Source organism: Theropithecus gelada, chromosome 5, assembly GCF_003255815.1.
Source record: "Theropithecus gelada isolate Dixy chromosome 5, Tgel_1.0, whole genome shotgun sequence".
NCBI lineage: Eukaryota > Metazoa > Chordata > Mammalia > Primates > Cercopithecidae > Theropithecus > Theropithecus gelada.
Window position 1 is genome coordinate 79,861,051 of NC_037672.1, and position 18,772 is coordinate 79,879,822.

The following is an 18,772-nucleotide window of genomic DNA, read 5'->3' on the forward strand; positions in this document are numbered from 1 at the left end:
AAAGAAAGAATGAATGAAAGCAAAAGCATGAAGAAGCGAAATGGCACTAGAAAAAAATGAAAACAAAGGACTCTTCACCAGAAGAACAAACTGAAAGTCTACAGCAAGATTGCCCATAGGTTACCAATCTTCGTTTATTCTTGCAGGACTTGTAATTTTAAAATATACATGGGAAAAATGTCCAAATGTTAACATTTATGTTCACATTTGTTAGATTAGTACAGACTTGTAGCTTTATTTCAGAAACTGAAATATATTCATACAGATTAGATCATTAATCAAGTGATAGGTGTCAAATTTGAAAGGGATAATTTTGCATATGTAAAAATTAATGTTTAGGAAGGCAATTTTTTCTTTATTTATATTTAGTATAGCAATTCATTAATATCAATTGCAATTGGGTAGTTTTATACCCGTAAGATCATTTTGAAGATATACCAGTAAATGACAGAATAATTTTAGATGAATGATGCCCAAACAAACAACAGAAAAGCGGACGTATGTGGCACAGAGGAACACATCACAATGAGAGGGAAGCTATTAAAAGAGAAACAAGTCTGTACCACAGGAAATTGCTATTGCTGTGGCACTAGATTCAGGTGATATCCAATTAACAGAGGTGAAGCAGAATTTTTTTTTTTGGCAATACACCTGCAGCATATTTATTCTGCATGTAAGTTGTATGCCAGATTATTTTCCTGCACAGTTTGCTCTTCTGCCTCAATGTGAATGACAGAGGCTCTAATGATTTTTCAGTACTGATCTGACAGCTGGTTCATGGGACCACACTGATAAATGGAATTTATCAGCCATTCAGGTCATTCTTACTTGATGAAGGGTCTGTTATCCTCATAGCTAAAGAATGCATAGACATAAAGACAAGAACACCAACATTAGCATTTTATGACAAAGAATTTCATATGAAAAATATTCTCCTGGTCCCCAAAGGCTTCTGTCCCCCACCTCCCTAAAAGAAATCATAATCCTTTATATCTAGAAGGTAAATCCTAAAATGACCATGAGAACTTAAATAACAAGAAATAAAAGCAATTTTATAATACTGCAATATCCCTTCTAAGACTCAAAATTCCATTTTTTTCATGTGCTCATATTACTTGTGACTTGAAAGAGACATTTATTTCTTAGAGATCACATTTCTCTAGAGAATGAGAAATTTTATGAGCAATCTTGAAAAGGCTTGGGGGCATGCTTAAAATGACAGATTTCATGTCACCTAAAGGCATTCTTATTCCGTAATATTAGTAGGTAAGATTACTTAATTATGGACAGTACGCTTCTAAGTAATTTTAACTTGGAGATGATTGACCTGAGTTAAATCTTAACGTTATAGCCTTTAGAAAATAATCTATCTTGAGTACTTTATAACTCTTTCTGTTTGTGTTCTGAGTAAGATAAACCTGAATAATCATTTGTAGTAACAGGAACAAACATACAGCGCCTGCTTATTTTCACTTATGTTTACTAATTTATTTAATATCATTTGGATAAAATAAGGTACTAATACTCAGTGAAGATAAGGAATGGTTTGGATCAATTTTTATAAACATAGTTTTTGCTTAGAGAATTGTGATAAGAAAAAGAAAGAAGAGAAACTGTTCCTTTCTCTTCTCTCTTGTCAGAGGCAAGATAGTTTCCTATATTATGCATACACAAATAAAGCTTCTAGAAAGGCTCCAACTGTGATGTATTTTGAATAAGGAGAACCACTGATGAAAACTTACTCTCCAGAATGATGAAATAATAAAGAATGGTATTTGAAGCCAGTTTGCGTGAGGTTTACATCCTAGCTCATCCACTTACTAGCTACCTATTTGATCTTAGACAAAAACTGATTAACTTATGGTTGTGTCCTTTTATACATACATAAGATGGTGATAATTATAATGCTAGTTTCTTGTGATAATGAAACAATATATTATGAATAAAATGCTCAGAACCGTGTCTAACACAAAATGTGTTCAACAAATATTATATATGTATATTATTATTAGACTACTCAAAGCTAGGATAAAATCACACCTAAAATACAAAATTTCTCACCCAGAGAATAAAACCCCAAATACATACATGTTGAGTAAGTAAATGTATTGAAGGATATTTCAGGAGTAATATGATGCAGTAAAATAGATGTGGCTGAAATAAGTTGGTAAACGGAGTGGAGAGTGACTAGAACTGTATGTCCAAGGGGGTGATCACTAGTCATGTCTGGCTATTTACATTTAAATTCATTAAATGAAATTAAGTTTAAAATTCAGTTCCTCAGTTACATCAGTCACAACACAAGTACTCAAAACCTTCACATAGTAGCTACCATAATGGATATGTCCATCATCACAGAAAGTTCTATTGGTCAGTACTGGACGAGGACATTCAAAGAGAGTTTTAAGCCAAGAAATGGAAATCCAAGAGATATTTAAATAATGCCATGGATGTGTGAAAGATAAAGAGAGAAGAATTTGTAAGAATTGATGGTATTTAACAGCAGTAAAACAGGCCTAGAAAGAAAAATCCTGTACTTACATTACTATCAAAAATTTATAAAACATAATATGTGATATTTATTATACTATATGCATTCCCATTGCATCAGTATATTCCATCTGTGATGTACTGTTCATGATTCGAATAACTCTACCTTAATTCATATAGTACAAGGTCAAGAAAAGAAAGTTACAGAGGTTGACACATAGGCATCCATGCAAAAATGCTCCAGGAAATGGATTAAGCTTTGTATATATTTTAACTAAATTTCATTATGTATATTTTGGAGACACAGCATGATGTTATGGGATACATGTAGACAGTAAAACTGTTACTATATTGAAGCAAATTAATGTATCCACCATCTCACATAGTTACCAACTTTTTGTTTGTTTGTTTTTGTAGCAAGGCAGCCAAAATCTACTCATTTAGCATGAATCCCATACACAATGCAATTTTATTACTTATAGCCCTCATGTACATTATGTCTGGAGACTTGTTCATCCTATATATCTGCTACTTTGTTTTCCTCTGATCTACATCTCCCCATTTCTTTTCCCTGTCCCTGTGTTTTGTTCTCTATCTCTGTACTATAAAAACGTTTGTAAAAATTAAAATACGAAGTTTGCAATATAACTGGTGAGGCCGCGTATGTTTCGCTTTTAAGATGAAATATGAAAAAGTAGAGATTTCAGGGTGCAATTCAGCAGTTTTTATCAATTGGTGGGGACCATTCAGTTGCTCCATTTAATAACAAAGACAACAGCAACTCCAGCTTCACTTACAGTTTGCTATAGTTATGTGTAGAAGTAGTGTTCACAGGGATGTGGCCACAAGTGAATTGTGACATTTCTGGGTCTTGTCAACTAAAGGATGGGAATTGGTCTCCTCTTTACAATTTGCTGCTGTCCTTTCACTAGGAGAAAGTGATGCAGAGCCTTAGGCATCAAAATGGAAGTTGTTTATTTATGTGGAGCTGAAATATTAGGTTTAGACTACCTACTACTAGACTCTCATAAAGCAGAGTTTAAGGCACAATATTTTAGAATTTTTTTTTGCAGTGGCTTATTTGTGCAATAATTAACAAAGCATTTATTTTATCCCCAAAATGAGACAATAATATTCAATGATTTAAAATCTAAAGATCACTAAAGGTAACCTATAATATGTCAGTACCCTCCATAATTTTTGTCAAATATTCTACCGGTCTAGATGATCTAGTTTTATAGTTTCTCTCGACCAAATCCAAATTAAATTGATGGTAATGTCATCATGCTGTTGATTCTTTTTTTTTTTTTTTAATTTGAAAAAGCAGATCCCCAGAACTAGTTTCTATAGCTGAATAATTTTTATTATGTTTTACCAATGATAATCCATTTAAATAAAATACCATTACAGGTTGTATGACTAAAACAATTTTACTGGAGTATATTTAAGAATTTTGTAAAAATGTCGATGCAAAGGCCTAATACGTTCTTAGCAGATGTTAAGAGGAACTTATAGGTTACCTTATCATTTATAAGTAGTGACTTACAGATTTTTCAAGATCAAACTATTCCTCATAGAAAAAAAAAAAAAAACGGTAAAATATTCTAATGGATCTGTATGTTGAGTGGGCTTTTCCTCAATCAACAACGAGGCTTACAAACTGAGGACTAAGAAGATTCAGTTGCCCATATTCTAAAAGGAGCCAGCAGTAACCTGAGATAAAGAACTTCCATAAGCTTTACTTAGAAGTGCTCTAAGAGACACTGCTTTGCCATACTACAAGCCCAGGTGTTCCAAGTCCTTATAAATGCAAGGGGACAAACAAGGCCATTTTAGGATTGTAGTATTCACGGAATATATTAAATAGTAGGAAGAAGAAACAACTTTTATTATACTAATCCCCTAGCCACAAATCTTAGCAGGCAGTGGAGGAAGAATGTTTTACGTGGGTATGTTATTAAAGTTTTAAGTTGGTCAGACATATAATAACACGAATAGATGGGCAACATTACAATGTATATCTAAAATAGCAGTAAGTGATCTGCTACCCAGTGGTTCAAGGATATTTAAGACAGCATAGATAGATTAGTGATCAGAAAAAAAACTAAACATTTCATCTTTTATTCTATTACATTAAAAATGCTCAAATGGTTATACTTATGATAGAAATCTTGACAGCTTAATATTTCTTCCAAATGTAACTTATGTTAATGGGACTATACCATCCTGAAATTATATTACTATATTTGTTCTTTGTTCATCACTATAGGAAGAATAAAAGGAAAAGGCATTCAGAATTTTTTTTTTTTTTGAGACGGAGTCTCACACTGTCACCTGGGCTAAAGTGCAATGGTGCAATCTCGGCTCACTACAACCTCCGCCTCCCGGGTTCACACAATTTTCCTGCCTCAGCCTCCCGAGTAGCTGGGAATACAGGCGCATACCACCACACCAGGCTAATTTTTTGTATTTTTAGTAGACACAGGGTTTCACTATGTTAGACAGACTGGTCTCAAACTCCTGACCTTGTGATCTGCCGCCTCGGCCTCCCAAAGTGCTGGGATTACAGGCATGAGCTACCGTGCCCAGTCTGGCATTCAGAATTTAATTCAATGGTTCTGAGTAAAATATTAACAATTTTTATCTATGGCCATATAATAAATAAGCATTAAAGATATTAAAAATTCTTCAAACACATGAAAGTCACATACATATAAAAATTATAAATGACAGAGATTATTATATTTCAACTATGAATTTTATTACCATTTAAGTATTCCTACCAAAAGCTATATTCCTATGTTTTGTTCATAGGAAATTTATTAAGAGAATGAAATGAACCAAATAAATGAAATAAATGGTTTAGAATACATCACAAACATTTTAGAATATATAATAAATATTTTATCCCTATGACTCAAGGGTACCATAACAATGTTGCAAATTTGAAAGCAAAACACCAATATTAAACTTTAAATAATAGATTGTGTGCTGCTTATGAATCAGGTAAGTCTGAAATTAGGAAAAACTGAGTATAATAAATTAAGACCAATAAATATCAAATCAATGACAGACAAAATTTTACTTTCTCTACTACTCAATGTTATACAAATTATGTTTCCTCTACAACTCAATGTTATATGTTTCTTTAACTCAACATATTAATACTATCAAAGAATTAATTTATATGTGAGAGAAGTTAAGGGTATCAACAAGGAGAAAGAATCATGAAGTATTAAATTGTACTTCGTTTATATAATTAAATGCTTATTAGAACTTAGTATCCCTCTCTGTCAGATTTACAAAAATGAATTGGTAGGTTGCATACAAATAAGATATGGGCATACCTCAGAGATACTGCAGGCTCGGTTCCAGACCATCACAATAAAGTGAGTCACAAATTTGGGGATTTTCCAGTGAGTATAAAAGTTATGTTCACATTATATTGTAGTCTATTAAGCATTAAATAGAGTAAAACACTATGCATACCCTAATTTAAAAATACTTTATTGTTAAAAAAAAAAAAGTTACCAAATCTGAGGCTTCAGCGAGTTCTAATATTTTTGCTGATGGAGAGTCTTGCCTGGATGTTAAAACTGCTGGATCATGAGTTGCTAAGAGTTATGGGAGCTATGGAAATTTCTTAAAATAAGACCACAGTGAAGTTTGCCACATCAATTAACTCTTCCTTTCATGAAAGATTTCTCTGTAGTATGTCATGCTGTTTTATAGCATTTTACTCACAATAGAATTTCTTTCAAAGTTGGAGTCAATCCTCTCAAACCTTGTTGCTGCTTTATCAACTAAATATGTAATATTCTAAATCCTTTGTTGTCATTTCAACAATGTGCATAGCATCTTTACCAGGAGTAGATTCTGTCTCAAGAAACAACTTTTTTTGCTCAACCCTGTAAGAAGCAACTCTTCACATATTAAAATTTGATGATGAGATTGCAGAAATTTAGTCACATCTTCAGGATCCACTTCTAATTCTAGTTATCTTGCTATTTCCACAACATCTGCAGTTATTTCCTCCACTAAAGTCTTGAACTCCTCATTCATCCATAAAGGTTGGACTCAAATTCTTCAAAAATCCTATTGAAGTTAACATTTTTACTCCTCCCATGAATCACAAATGTTCTTAATGGCATCTAGAATAGTGAACACTTTTCAGAAGGCTTTCAATTTATTTTGTCCAGATCCATCAGAGGGAGCATTATCTATGGCAACTAGAGCCTTAAAAAACTTATTTCTTGAGTAATAAGATTTTAAAGTAGAAATTACTCATTGATCCATGGGCTGCAGAATGGATGTTGTGTTAGCAGGTAAAAAATATTAATCTCCTTGTATATCTCTATCAGAGCTCTGGGGTGACAAGGTGCCTTGTCAGGGAGCAGTAATATTTTGAAAGAATATATATATATATATTTTTTCTGAGCAGTAGGTCTCAACAGTAGGCTTAAAGTATTCAATAAACCGTGCTGTAAACAGGTGTGCCTTTCATCCAGGCTTAGTTGTTCCATTTATAGAGCACAGGCAGGGTAGATGTAATATAATTCTTCAACTTAACATTCACCACTGGCTTCAACTTAACATTCACCAGCTGCATTAGCTCCTAACAAGAGAGTCAGGCTATTATTTGAAGATTAGAAACCTTGAAGCCAGACATTGACTTCTTCTCTCTAGCTAATAAAGTTCCAGATGGCATCTTGTTCCAATAGAAGGCTGTTTTGCCTACATGGAAAATCTGTTGTTTAGTGTAGCTGCCTTCATCAATGATCTTAGCTCTATCTTCTGGATAATTTGCTGCAACTTCTACATCAGCACTCGCTGCTTCACCTTGCAGTCCCATGTTATGGAGCTAGCTTCTTTCCTTAAATCTCATGAACCAGCCTCTGTTACCTTCAAAAAAACTTTTCTTCTACAGCTTTCTCACTCCTCTCTGACTTCACAGAACTGAAGAGAATTAAGGCCTTGCTCTGGATTAGGCTTTGGCTTTAGAGATTCTTGACACTGGTTTGATCTTCTAACAAGACCACTAAACTTTCTCAGCAATAAGGCTGTTTGGCTTTCTTATCATTCATGTGTCCACTACATGAGTACTTTTAATTTCCTTTAAGAACTTTTGCATTCACAACTTGGCTAACTGGTATAAGAGGATTAGCTTTCAGCCTGTCTCAGCTTTTGACATGCCTTTCTCACTAAGCTTAATGGTTTCTAGCTTTTGATTTAAAGTGAGAGACACTTCCTTTCACTTGAACTCTTATAAGACTTTGTAGGGTTATTAATTGGCCTAATTTCAATATTTTTGTGTCTCAGGGAAGAGGGGAACCCAAAGAGAGGAAAGGGAGAGAGACAGAAGAATGGCTAGTTGGTGGAACAGTCAGAACACACACATTTATTGACTAAGTTTGCTGTCTTATATGGGTATGGTTCACGGTGCCCTAAAATAATTGCAATAGTAACATCAAAGATCAGTAACCATAGATAACCCTAAAAGATATGATAATAATGACAAAGTTTTGATATATTGTGAGAGTTATCCAAATGTGAAATAGATCCATGAAGTAAGCACATGCTGTTGGGAAAATGGTACTGATGGACTTGCTTGAAATAGAGTTGCTACAAACTTTCAATTTGTAAAAAATGCAATGTCTGGGAAGTATTATTACCAAAAAGAGAAGCACAATAAAATGAGGTATGCCTGTATGCAATTTTTGAGTCTTATGTTTGAATAAAATAATAATATCATTCGATTATTAATTAATATTAAAGTATGAAAGGCTGTATGCTGATGACTGAAAATATGGACGTGCAAACCAACCTGTCTGAATTTGAATGACAGCCAAGCATTTTAATAACTCTGCAATATTTCACTAATTGCGCCTCATAGCCCTCTTCTGTGAAATGGGGATAGACACTGAAGTTCCTTCATAGGACCATTGTGCGTATCAAATAAAAGGTCTTGGTAGTTTTATTTATTACAAAAAACTATGCAAACATACACAATTTTTATGTGCAAAAGTACCATATAAATATTTGCTATTGTAACTGCTGTTGTGTATTGACCTTCTGACCTGAATAAAGGGGTTGTAGGAAAAAATACATACATGATTCTATATTAGGTTTTTTTATTAAGTATTTTGGAAATTATATATTAAGTGTAAATACAAAGAAGATGGGGGGGTCACTGCCTCTTTCTGAGTTGATCTTTAATACATACATTTAAAGGGCCTCAGTTTATATAAAGTAGCATTTTCTTTTAGATTATTAGTTTAAATTTAGTAAATGCTAGCATTTTCATATTCTGAGTTGAAATTGAAGCATTTCCAAAATTCCTACTGAACATTAAAAGAGATAACCACAGTTCTTTGGTTTACATGAGAACTCTAATTCATGAATATATTATATCCTTAGTGTTGAAAGTCCATTATATAATGGCAATGTTCTGCTAAGTGTAATCATTTGACTATAAAGAATAAAAGCCATAACATCACATGTGAAATGTTCCTGAAGATTCAATTAGAGATTTAAGTTCCAGAATTGGATTGTTTAATGTTTTTTTCTTATGACTTTTCTAAACTTCGAAATTTAAATAGGAAAAATGAAATAAATGAGAAGATGCTTATATATACACATTTATATTTATTTCCAACAGTTTTTATTTTGAAATCAATGGAAACTTGAAGTCAGTAACACTTCAAGATCCATAAAATATTTTTAGCAAGTTGACATATCTTACTTATTGATATTTATGATTAAAATTTACAATGTTTTCTGGTTCACTTTTGGAGGTCCAGTGTTTTCTACACTTACATTGAGCCTTAGAATTCATGAATTCCTTAGAACTTGTAACCGTGGGGCTGATAAAATATGGTCTTGGAATGTAAGGAGACGAAGTAGTTTAAGGACTATATTACCTACTCTCAGGATTTATTTTTTCCACTTACAGAATATACAAACTTTTAATTTAAGTAAAATAAGTGAAGACATTAATAACCTTTTGTAATCCTTGCCAAACATGCTCTGACTAGGTGAAATTCTGTTATATTCTTCCTCATACTGTATGGTATTTTCACCTCGCTTTTCACCAACTTCCAACGGAAACATTCATTGAATAAACAACGGATTATAAACTGCTTGGGAGAATAACTAAAACACAAGGAAAGCACAACTGAGAATTTAAAATACATCTGTACTAACTAAAGATTCCAACAAATGGAACCATTGAAGGCACTGCAACACAGTTGGAAGCAGGCAAGGTTTATTTAATTTTGGAAGTATCTTATCCTATTTATAAGCCTCAGTTTTCTCAACTCCACAATCAATAAGATAAGCTCACTGGGATCTTTTTAGAATTGAGTGGACTCAAGAAAAGAATATTCGATGGTCCTTAAAAGGTTACAAATTAGTAAAAGCTTTTGAAGTACACTCTGAATCATTGAATTTATCATTTATATGGAACAGTGAATGTCCATTGTAATTTTTCTTGTAAAGATTTTGAAAAAAATCACACTCCACATCTACTGCACAAGAGCTATTACTTTGTCAGTGAGCAGACCTGATTGATTACTTAAGAGCTCTGTCTCAATTCTGCTTTTAATACAGAAGTCCAGTGAGATATAATTATTCCTAATTCAAATTGTTAAAAGAAATTGAAAGATAATCTTCTTAAAAAGATGTCAATGAGAAAAACATTAATAAATATTATAGAATATTTAAACAAAATAATAAATCAAATTTTATAAATACATAAAAAGCTACAAGTCACAAAATTAAAAAAAATTAAATCAAACATATTCTAAGCCAAATGGCAGCTTCAAAAATGTACTAAGAATTAACATCAATTGGAATTTACTCTGTGATAATAAAGTTAGATACCAATAACTAATAAAATATGTATATATGCATATGACTACATGAAAATTATCCATTTGCTGCTGTCTCTAAGAAAGCCTCAAGTCCCACACCACTTTGCAAATAAGTTCTACCAACAAATAATTCTTCTTCTAATCTAGGTTAAGCCTAAATGAAAAAAGAAAAACTTTTTATATGTATATAAAGGATTTAAAAATTCAAATTTAGAAAAGCAAATGTAAAATGGCTTGGGCTTATAAAACCAGAATTTATAATTATCTGTGAATAGTCAGAGATAAATCATAGAACTATTTTGATTACAAATCCAAAGTAATGTTAATGTTGGTTACAGAGTCACTTTCCTGTTCCCCTGATGAGTCCAGGTGTTAAATTGTACATATCCCCACTGCTATGCAAACTCCTTCATCTTCTTCTCCTCAGTGTTTCCATACCCCAGCTGCATCACACACATGAGGCACATCTTCCCTTTCATAGAGTGTATCAGGATGGTATCTCCTTTTGGCTTACATCAGCCACCTTCTGTTTACAAATACCATACCTACCGCCCCCAGTGCGTGAACTCTTCCAAGTCTTCTGCATCCACAGACAGTCTCCCTCAGCCCCAGTTCCAGCAGGACAGGCCTTCCTCTAAAGGAAAGCTGGGGCAGTGAGGCCACACCAGTCAGCATTCCGTCCTTCCTACACCAATCCAGTTGGGCTCCTACTTGTCTGGCACTTTCACACTCAAGAAAGTATATTGTTTTCTCTCTCTCTCTCTCTCTCTCTCTCTCATTTCTTGCCAGTATTCTGCCTTTTCCTGACGTCTATGCCAACAAAATACCTGGTCATTCCTACGTCTTGTCTTGCACAGCCATTCATTGATAATTGAGTGAGTGCAATCACCACTGCAGTGCTGAAAAGCTCTTGGTCTTTTCCCCTCTAAATCTGTATCTACTGCAATGAAACAGAGTCTCTTCTGGTAACCAGGAGTCTTATATCAGAGACTCCTCTCCTGACACCCTCAATCTCCTAATTGATCTACTCAATAAGAATCTGTTATCCTGAAATGCCTACTGCTCTGCAAACTCTTGTAAGAACACAACACAAAACTCCTGAGAGCTCTGTTTTCCTCTGCTTTTAATATGCCTATGCTCCATCACAGGGAGCCAAGGAAGCACCTGCTGGCCTTTGGGATGCCTCTTGGTATCTAGCACCTACCAGGTTAAAGTGTGTTATCCATAACTAGTTATATTTTATGACCTCCACGTAGTACATGTTGCAGCACTGCTCAATTTGCAAACAGTGAAATTTTTCAGGAATCTACATTCTCTTGAATTTGATCTTAAGTGCTGTACTCCAGCCTGGGCGACAGAGCGAGTCTCCATCTCAAAACAACAACAACAATAAAAACAAAGCTCTGCTTTTAGTATGTCCACATTAAATGCTCGACAAAGGGTTACTTAGAGAAAACATGGACGATTTCTTTAAGAAAGGAACCATGCTTTCTTCTCCAGCACAGCCAGTGGATGGAAGGCCTGCTTCCGTCCTCCTTTCCATTCTTTCAAGAAAAACTTTTATGAGTCTACTCATAAAAGTTTTTATAATGTATTTTTTGTCTTACCACAGAACAAAAAATACATTATACTAACATTTTATTTCAGAACTTAGTTAAAAGCCTTAAATAAGGTATTAAATAACAAAATGTAATGGTGCATAAACATCATAATCAACTAAGATTTATTCCAGACAGTAAAAAGAGTTAAATCAATCTATCATGTCACTTACTTCATAGTCTAACAGACAGTCTCAAAAAAAAACCTCCCAATAAAATTAAAAAAAAAAAACTATTTGATGAATTTTAGTATTTTTCAAGAAAATACAAAACAATTTAGAAAACTAGTATATAGTAGTTTCCTTAACTTGGTGGAATCATTCATTTTTTTAAATCCATAGCAAATATTATATTTAATGGGGAAACTTCAAAATGTGTATTTTTAAACCTCAGGACCCAAGCAAGGATGTAGGTTATCCTGGGACCTGCTCCATTAGGATACAAATCAAATACAAAAATAAATAAATAACTGGTATAAAGCTGAGACGTATAGAGATAATTTTTAACTTATTATTTAAATATGACATGATCATCTCCATAGAAAATACAAATGAGTGCAGAGAAAAGGTGTTGTAACTATTTAATAATGTTCAATAAGTTTGTCAGATACAAGATCAACATGCAAAAATCAACATTATTTTCTTATTTGGCAATAATAAACTAAAAAAAAAGGGAAATTAGGTATCATACTTAATAGCAACAAAACAAAAAGAATCTATACAGAAATCAACCAAGTAAAGAATGAATGGACATTAATGGAGAAAAATCTTAAAAACCTATAAAAGGATATGACGGAAGGCCTCAATAATAGATAGGCATGTGTATGAATGGTATGACTTAACCTCATAAAGATACCAGGCCTTACAACATAATCCATATATTTAATGTAATTCGAATTGAATATATTGAAAGAATTTTAACAACTGATTCTGAAATTTATGTGAAGGAATAAAAAAAATTTAACAGTTTTGCAAGAGATGATCAAAACGGGAGGACTCGCCCTACCAGATATTAAGCAAGTTCTAGTAATGATGTAGTAATGATAGAAAAACACAAAGTATGTCCATGGAACAGAAGAGAAAGCACAGAAACAGATTTAATGTAGGATAGTGTGGTAGCATAAATGTTCAGAAAAAGGATGGATTATTTAGCAAATGGTGTTGGAAACTTAGCTTATTACCTAAAGAAACGGAAAATGTCCTTCAAAGAGATTAAAGATTGTAACATGAATTGTAAAACTGTGAGACAAACAAAATATAGAATGGAAAATAAAAGTCCGGGCGCGGTGGCACATGCCTGTAGTCCCAGCACTTTGGGACGCTGAAGGGGCAGATCATGAGGTCAAGAGATGAAGACCATCCTGGTCAACATGGTGAAACTCCATCTCTACTAAAAATACAAAAATTAGCTGGGCATGGTGGCATGCACCTGTAGTCCCAGCTACTTGGGAGGCTGAGACAGGAGAATCGCTTGAACCTGAGAGGCGGAGGTTGCAGTGAGCCGAGATCATGTGACTGCACTGCAGCCTGGTGAGAGAGCAAGACTCCATCAGAAAGAAAGAAGAAAGAAAGAGAGAGAGAGAGAGAGAGAGAGAGAGAAAGGAAGGCAGGAAGGAAGGAAGGAGAAAGAAAGAAAGAAAACAAAAGGGAATGAAGGAAAAACTAAATTTTAAAATTCTTAGTTTAAAAGGATTTCAGTTGAAAGACTTCGAAAGCATATACCTTAGAGGAAAAAGTTGATGGTTTACATTTATATATTATAAATTATATACTTATATTTGTACCAAAAGGAAAAAATAACAGAGAGGTAACAGACTGGAAGAAGATATTTGCAATAGCAAAAGCATTCAAAATGGATATCAGCAAGTAAAAGAAAAAGGACAGGGAAGCTAACAGAAAAAAGTGGAAAAAATTAAAACCATTAAAAAAAGAGAGAGAGAAAATCTAGTAGAAACAAATAGGTACACAAGTTTTACTAAAATGTCTCTTTGAATATTAAGAGACATGCTGCATTACAGCACATTATTAAAACTTACAGAATGGGAGATCTGGCAGCTTTAGAAACCTTTCCACAGCTAATTGTGCAAGATGCAGTAAATTCAATGAAGGCAGAAAAATCAGAGCACTGTGATGATGAAGACTATTACAAAGAAAATGTGCTACCTTTTGAGTCATATCATGGTACGTATAATATATTATCTAATAGTGTCAATACTTGTGCTAATAAATTATTACTTTTTATGCTCATGGGTTATTATCTTAATCTCAAAATTAAATAGTTTTAAATTGTAGCCTTAGATTGTCAATCTCAGTTGTGGAACAAAGAGGATTTTTGTGTTAGCACTTTGAAGTATCTGGTTTAAAATATCAACTTCCATAGGCAGCAATCCAGAGTATTGCAGAATGCATGCTGAAGTAGCACATTTATAAAAGTACCGGGGACCTTGATGACAGACCTTTTAAGAATACATAACTGTATGTAGTGGAGAAAACCAGCAACAATTGGTTCTCAGCCAAGAGAAAATTAGATTAGGAAATTTTCAAGTGAGGACTGAGCGGCTCAAGATGCTTAACACTCCAGTATACTGTCTGCACATTTTAATTACAAATCCAATGATTTAATACAGTCTTTTGTCTTAGGTAACTCTGACTTGTATGCTTTCAGCACTTTTCAAATGAGGTAAAGAAAAAATAGCATTTTAAAACCAAGTAACACTCCTGATGGAAACCACTGCCGAAAAACAGGAGGATGAGAAAAGCTGAAATCTGTTACCTTATTGTTGTTTTGCTTAAACGGGAGGTATTTGTTTGGAATTGGGGGAAACTGATAAGCACCTGGAGTATGGTGACGCATTTGGCATTCCATTTGTGTAATCCACTAACCTTTTCAGTGATGAATTTGCTAATCAGTGATCATCTGCAGTAACTTCAATGATAGAGCATTTTACAGACTTCTTTTATGAACAGTGGTAAAATTGAATAGCTTGAGCAATGATTCTCAAGATTTATGTATCATAGTATTTTTTGGAATTTGGGGAGAATGTGTATGTATCTAAAGCAAAGCAGAAGTAGTGTTCTCACCCATCTAGGGGGCTTTTCTATCGCTAATGAGTGAGATTCTATTGCCCAAGATTGTAAGTGACTGCATGCATATAGTAAGTAATGAATTTAGGCAACAAAAATTGTAAAAAAAACCTTGTATTATAAGCTATTCCTTCCTTTCTTCTGACATTTTTGTATACCTCCTAGACCAACTAATTTTCTACCATTTCCCTTTCTCCCCACAAATTGTATCCTGTCCTTTGAAACTCATGATCCAAACTCAACAAATTCCCTTAAATCCTAAACTTCATTTTTGGTGTTTCTGTCACTTACTGCTTTTAAGTGAAATTGTTGCCCACCAGCAGCGCTTTCCCTTAGGAGCACACAAACTCAAAGGATTGGTTCTCTCTCATTCCTCAGGTGGTGGACATGCCATCACCAGATCATGATTTCCCCAGTGCAAAAACCCCAAATCCTCTGAGGTTTTGCCATGGGTTATTCAGTACTATCTTCTTGTTTTTGTTATCTTGCACATTCCTAGACCTCTTCTTCTTCTGTCTCTCCATCTTTCCACTGCATTATCACCCAATTCATGTTCATACTTTCCCCCATGAGCAGCCCAGATACTATGACCATTTACTTTCTTATAACCCCTTTCCTCTTTAATGATTTGAAAAAAACACACACACATTGAGGTAGCTGAACAAGGCTGAAGAAAAAAAAATGTGTTTTTTGTTGTTGTTTTTTGTTTTTGAGATGGAGTCTCGCTCTGTCACCAGGCTGAAGTGCAGTGGTGCGATCTTGGCTCACTGAAACCTCCGCTTCCCGGGTTCAAGTGATTCTCCAGCCTCCCGAGTAGCTGGAATTACAGGCGCCTGCCACCACGCCCAACTAATTTTTGCATTTTCAGTAGAGACGGGACTTCACCACGTGGGCCAGGATGATCTCGACCCCTTGACCTCATGATCTGCCCATCTCAGCCTCCCAAAGTGCTAGGATTATAGGCACGAGCCACCATGCCCGGCTGTTTTTTGAAGACATGTTAAATTCCTAACAACTGTCTTTTTTTTTTATTTTTTATTTTTTTCAGATGGAGTTTCATTCTTGTTGCCCAGGCTGGAGTGCAATGATGTGATCTTGGCTCACTGAACCTCCTCCTCCCAGGTACAAGCAATTCTCCTGCCTCAGCCTCCGGAGTAGCTGGGATTACAGACACGTGGTGCCACCACACCTGGCTAATTTTTGTAATAGAGATGGGGTTTCACCATGTTGGTAAGACCATGTTGGTCTCAAACTCCTGACCTCAGATGATCGCCCTCCTCGGCCACCCAAAGTGCTGGGAATACAGGCGAGAATCACTGCGGCACCCAGCCTATAACAACAAATTTCTAATGGCACTTAATATCTGAAATGCCAATCATACTTCCCCAGTGCATGTGATTTCCCATTCTCCATAAGGGATATTTCACATCTTTCTTCAATTCCAAACCTCTTTCCCATCACAACTCCCTCAGCTGAATATTTCCTAGTGTCTTGAAAAAATGGAAACAATCTGACAGTTGCAAATGTTTGCACTGTCCAGACCTGTCAATTTCTTGTACAGCACTCAAACTCATCCCCAGCTGCTGCTTCCTTTGATTTTTGCTTTCCATAACATGATGTTTTTACATTTACCTCAGTGACTTTTCTTCCCAAGTCATCTTCACCAGACCAATATTCTTCTTGAGTAGTTTCACTCAATAATTCACTTTACACACTAATAACGCTGAAATCCCTGTCTCTCATCCTGACAAGATTACTGTACACTAAGACTCCCTATAATTGCATTCTGCTGGCCAGATTTTATAGTTTATAATTTAAAATATTAACATAATCATAGATGTTAAAAACAGGACCCTTAATGATCATCAGTATCCAATCAATATCAGGATTAAAGCTTTTTGAGCATGCCCTAGAAAATGATCTAAACTGATATGTTTTCTGAAATGACAATCTCTTAAAAATTTGACACATTTTACTAGATTTATAGGTATGCAATTTGATGTGACAAGGACTATATCTAAGAGTTAAGTAAATGGACAGTGAAGCCAGACTGTCTGTTGAAATCCTGATTCTGGCACTAACTAGATCTGAGGTTTGAAGTGAGTTAATTAACCTCTCAGAAACCTCAAAGGATTATTGCAAAGATTAAATAAATTACCACATGTAAAGAACTTAGAACAGTGCCTAGCACACAGTAAAATGTCAATAAACTAACTATTCTTATTATTTGGCACACATTTTCCAAATAGACACAATATTTAAAATTCAAGTTGGTGTTTAATCAGGTGCAGAGATTACAGTTGATATGAGGGCAGGACCAGGGAGCACCTATCTTTTATTTCAGAATCTATGACTACGTTTTGAGTATGTGACTCAAAATACAATGGAATGTTTAACTTCAATGCCTCACAAAGTTTCACTTTATCTCCAAGAAGCTTTAAAAAGAGGCTGGTTTGAACTTGGAGGCCCAAATCTTTCAGTCTAACATCACTTATTTAAGTTTTCGCACAAAAAAATTTTTAAGTCAGCAAATTTTGGTCAATTTTCACACAAAATTATATGTATTAACACATATAATCATCATACTAAATAAAGCCCTCAATTTAAAATAAGTTGTGTTATTTTAAAGAAAGCTATGTTAGGGGAAAAAAATGTATTCCTAGTTGGTTTTTGTTATAGCATACAAGGCAAACACCTAAAAACCACAAGATTATATTATCAAAGAGATTTCAGGCGTATTTCACTTAGCCTTTAGAAGAAATTGTATTTCTGCTTAAGACGTTTAAGAACTTTGACTTTAAGTAGTTACTAACTGGTTAAAAATCGGCTTATATATTTTTAAAAAGTTATGTTCATTTTTCTTAAAACTGGATTCAAACAAAAAAAGATATGTTCAGAAATAATTAGAAAGAGATTTACTTGATACAGTTCCAGACATAGTATCCTAAAATATGGCATCTTCAGATTTGAGAAAACAGCAAAAGTGGGAAGGTCTCTTTGACATTGCCCTCACCCTTCTCCTCTGAAACAGACCGTAAAAGAATTCTCTGACCTTTCTCTCTGAAGTAGATCATAAGACCCTTACCCCAGAGATAACCGCCCTGTGCCCAGAGGAAAGGAACATTTTTATCCTCTAAGACGTAGAGACACCCACAATAATCTGAGAATAAACAGGCCTTGCTAAATTCTCCTCAGTTTATTAACATTGAATCATAACCTTTTGTCTTCCAATCGTATTTCTCCACATCCATCCACGTCTTCATCAAACTTAGTAAAAAAAATTCCCAAGTTTAACTGCGTTCCTTGAGTCTCCATTTCTGAAAGCTCTAATAACATGTAAAACTTGTATTAAATTAATTTGTACGCATCTATCTTGTTAATCTTTAGTCATAGGAGTCTCAGCCATGAACCTAGTAATGGGTGAGAAAAGAAATTTTTTCTCCCCTATGGAATCAAATACTTTATTTTGGAATGTACAGTTCCAAATCCTATTTCTTGTGTAGTTGTTTAGGAGCTGAAACTGCACTAAAATAAATAAGTTAAAAAGTTTATGAAGTCATTTTAGGATATTTTTTAGTTTTACCTATAGCACATGAGATTCAGTTTTACAAGTTGGAACTAAATATCATTAAAGATAAGCACTCGGTTTTGAACTTTTATTCTAAAGTTTAAAATCCAAGGTAAATAAATAGCAATTACCTTTTAAAAGTGAATACAAAAGATAAAAACA

The 18,772-nt window shown here is 34.2% G+C and overlaps 1 protein-coding gene across 3 annotated transcripts in view; it reads right to left on the minus strand.

Annotated features, from left to right (window-relative positions):
• ADGRL3 (adhesion G protein-coupled receptor L3) overlaps positions 1–18,772 on the minus strand; it is an 868,510-nt gene that overhangs the window by 48,352 nt on the left and 801,386 nt on the right. For all 3 annotated transcript variants that reach the window (XM_025386284.1, XM_025386285.1, XM_025386286.1), the window contains one exon: positions 829–855. In XM_025386284.1, the coding sequence (XP_025242069.1) occupies positions 829–855 (27 nt within the window). The remainder of the gene's footprint in view (positions 1–828; positions 856–18,772) is intronic.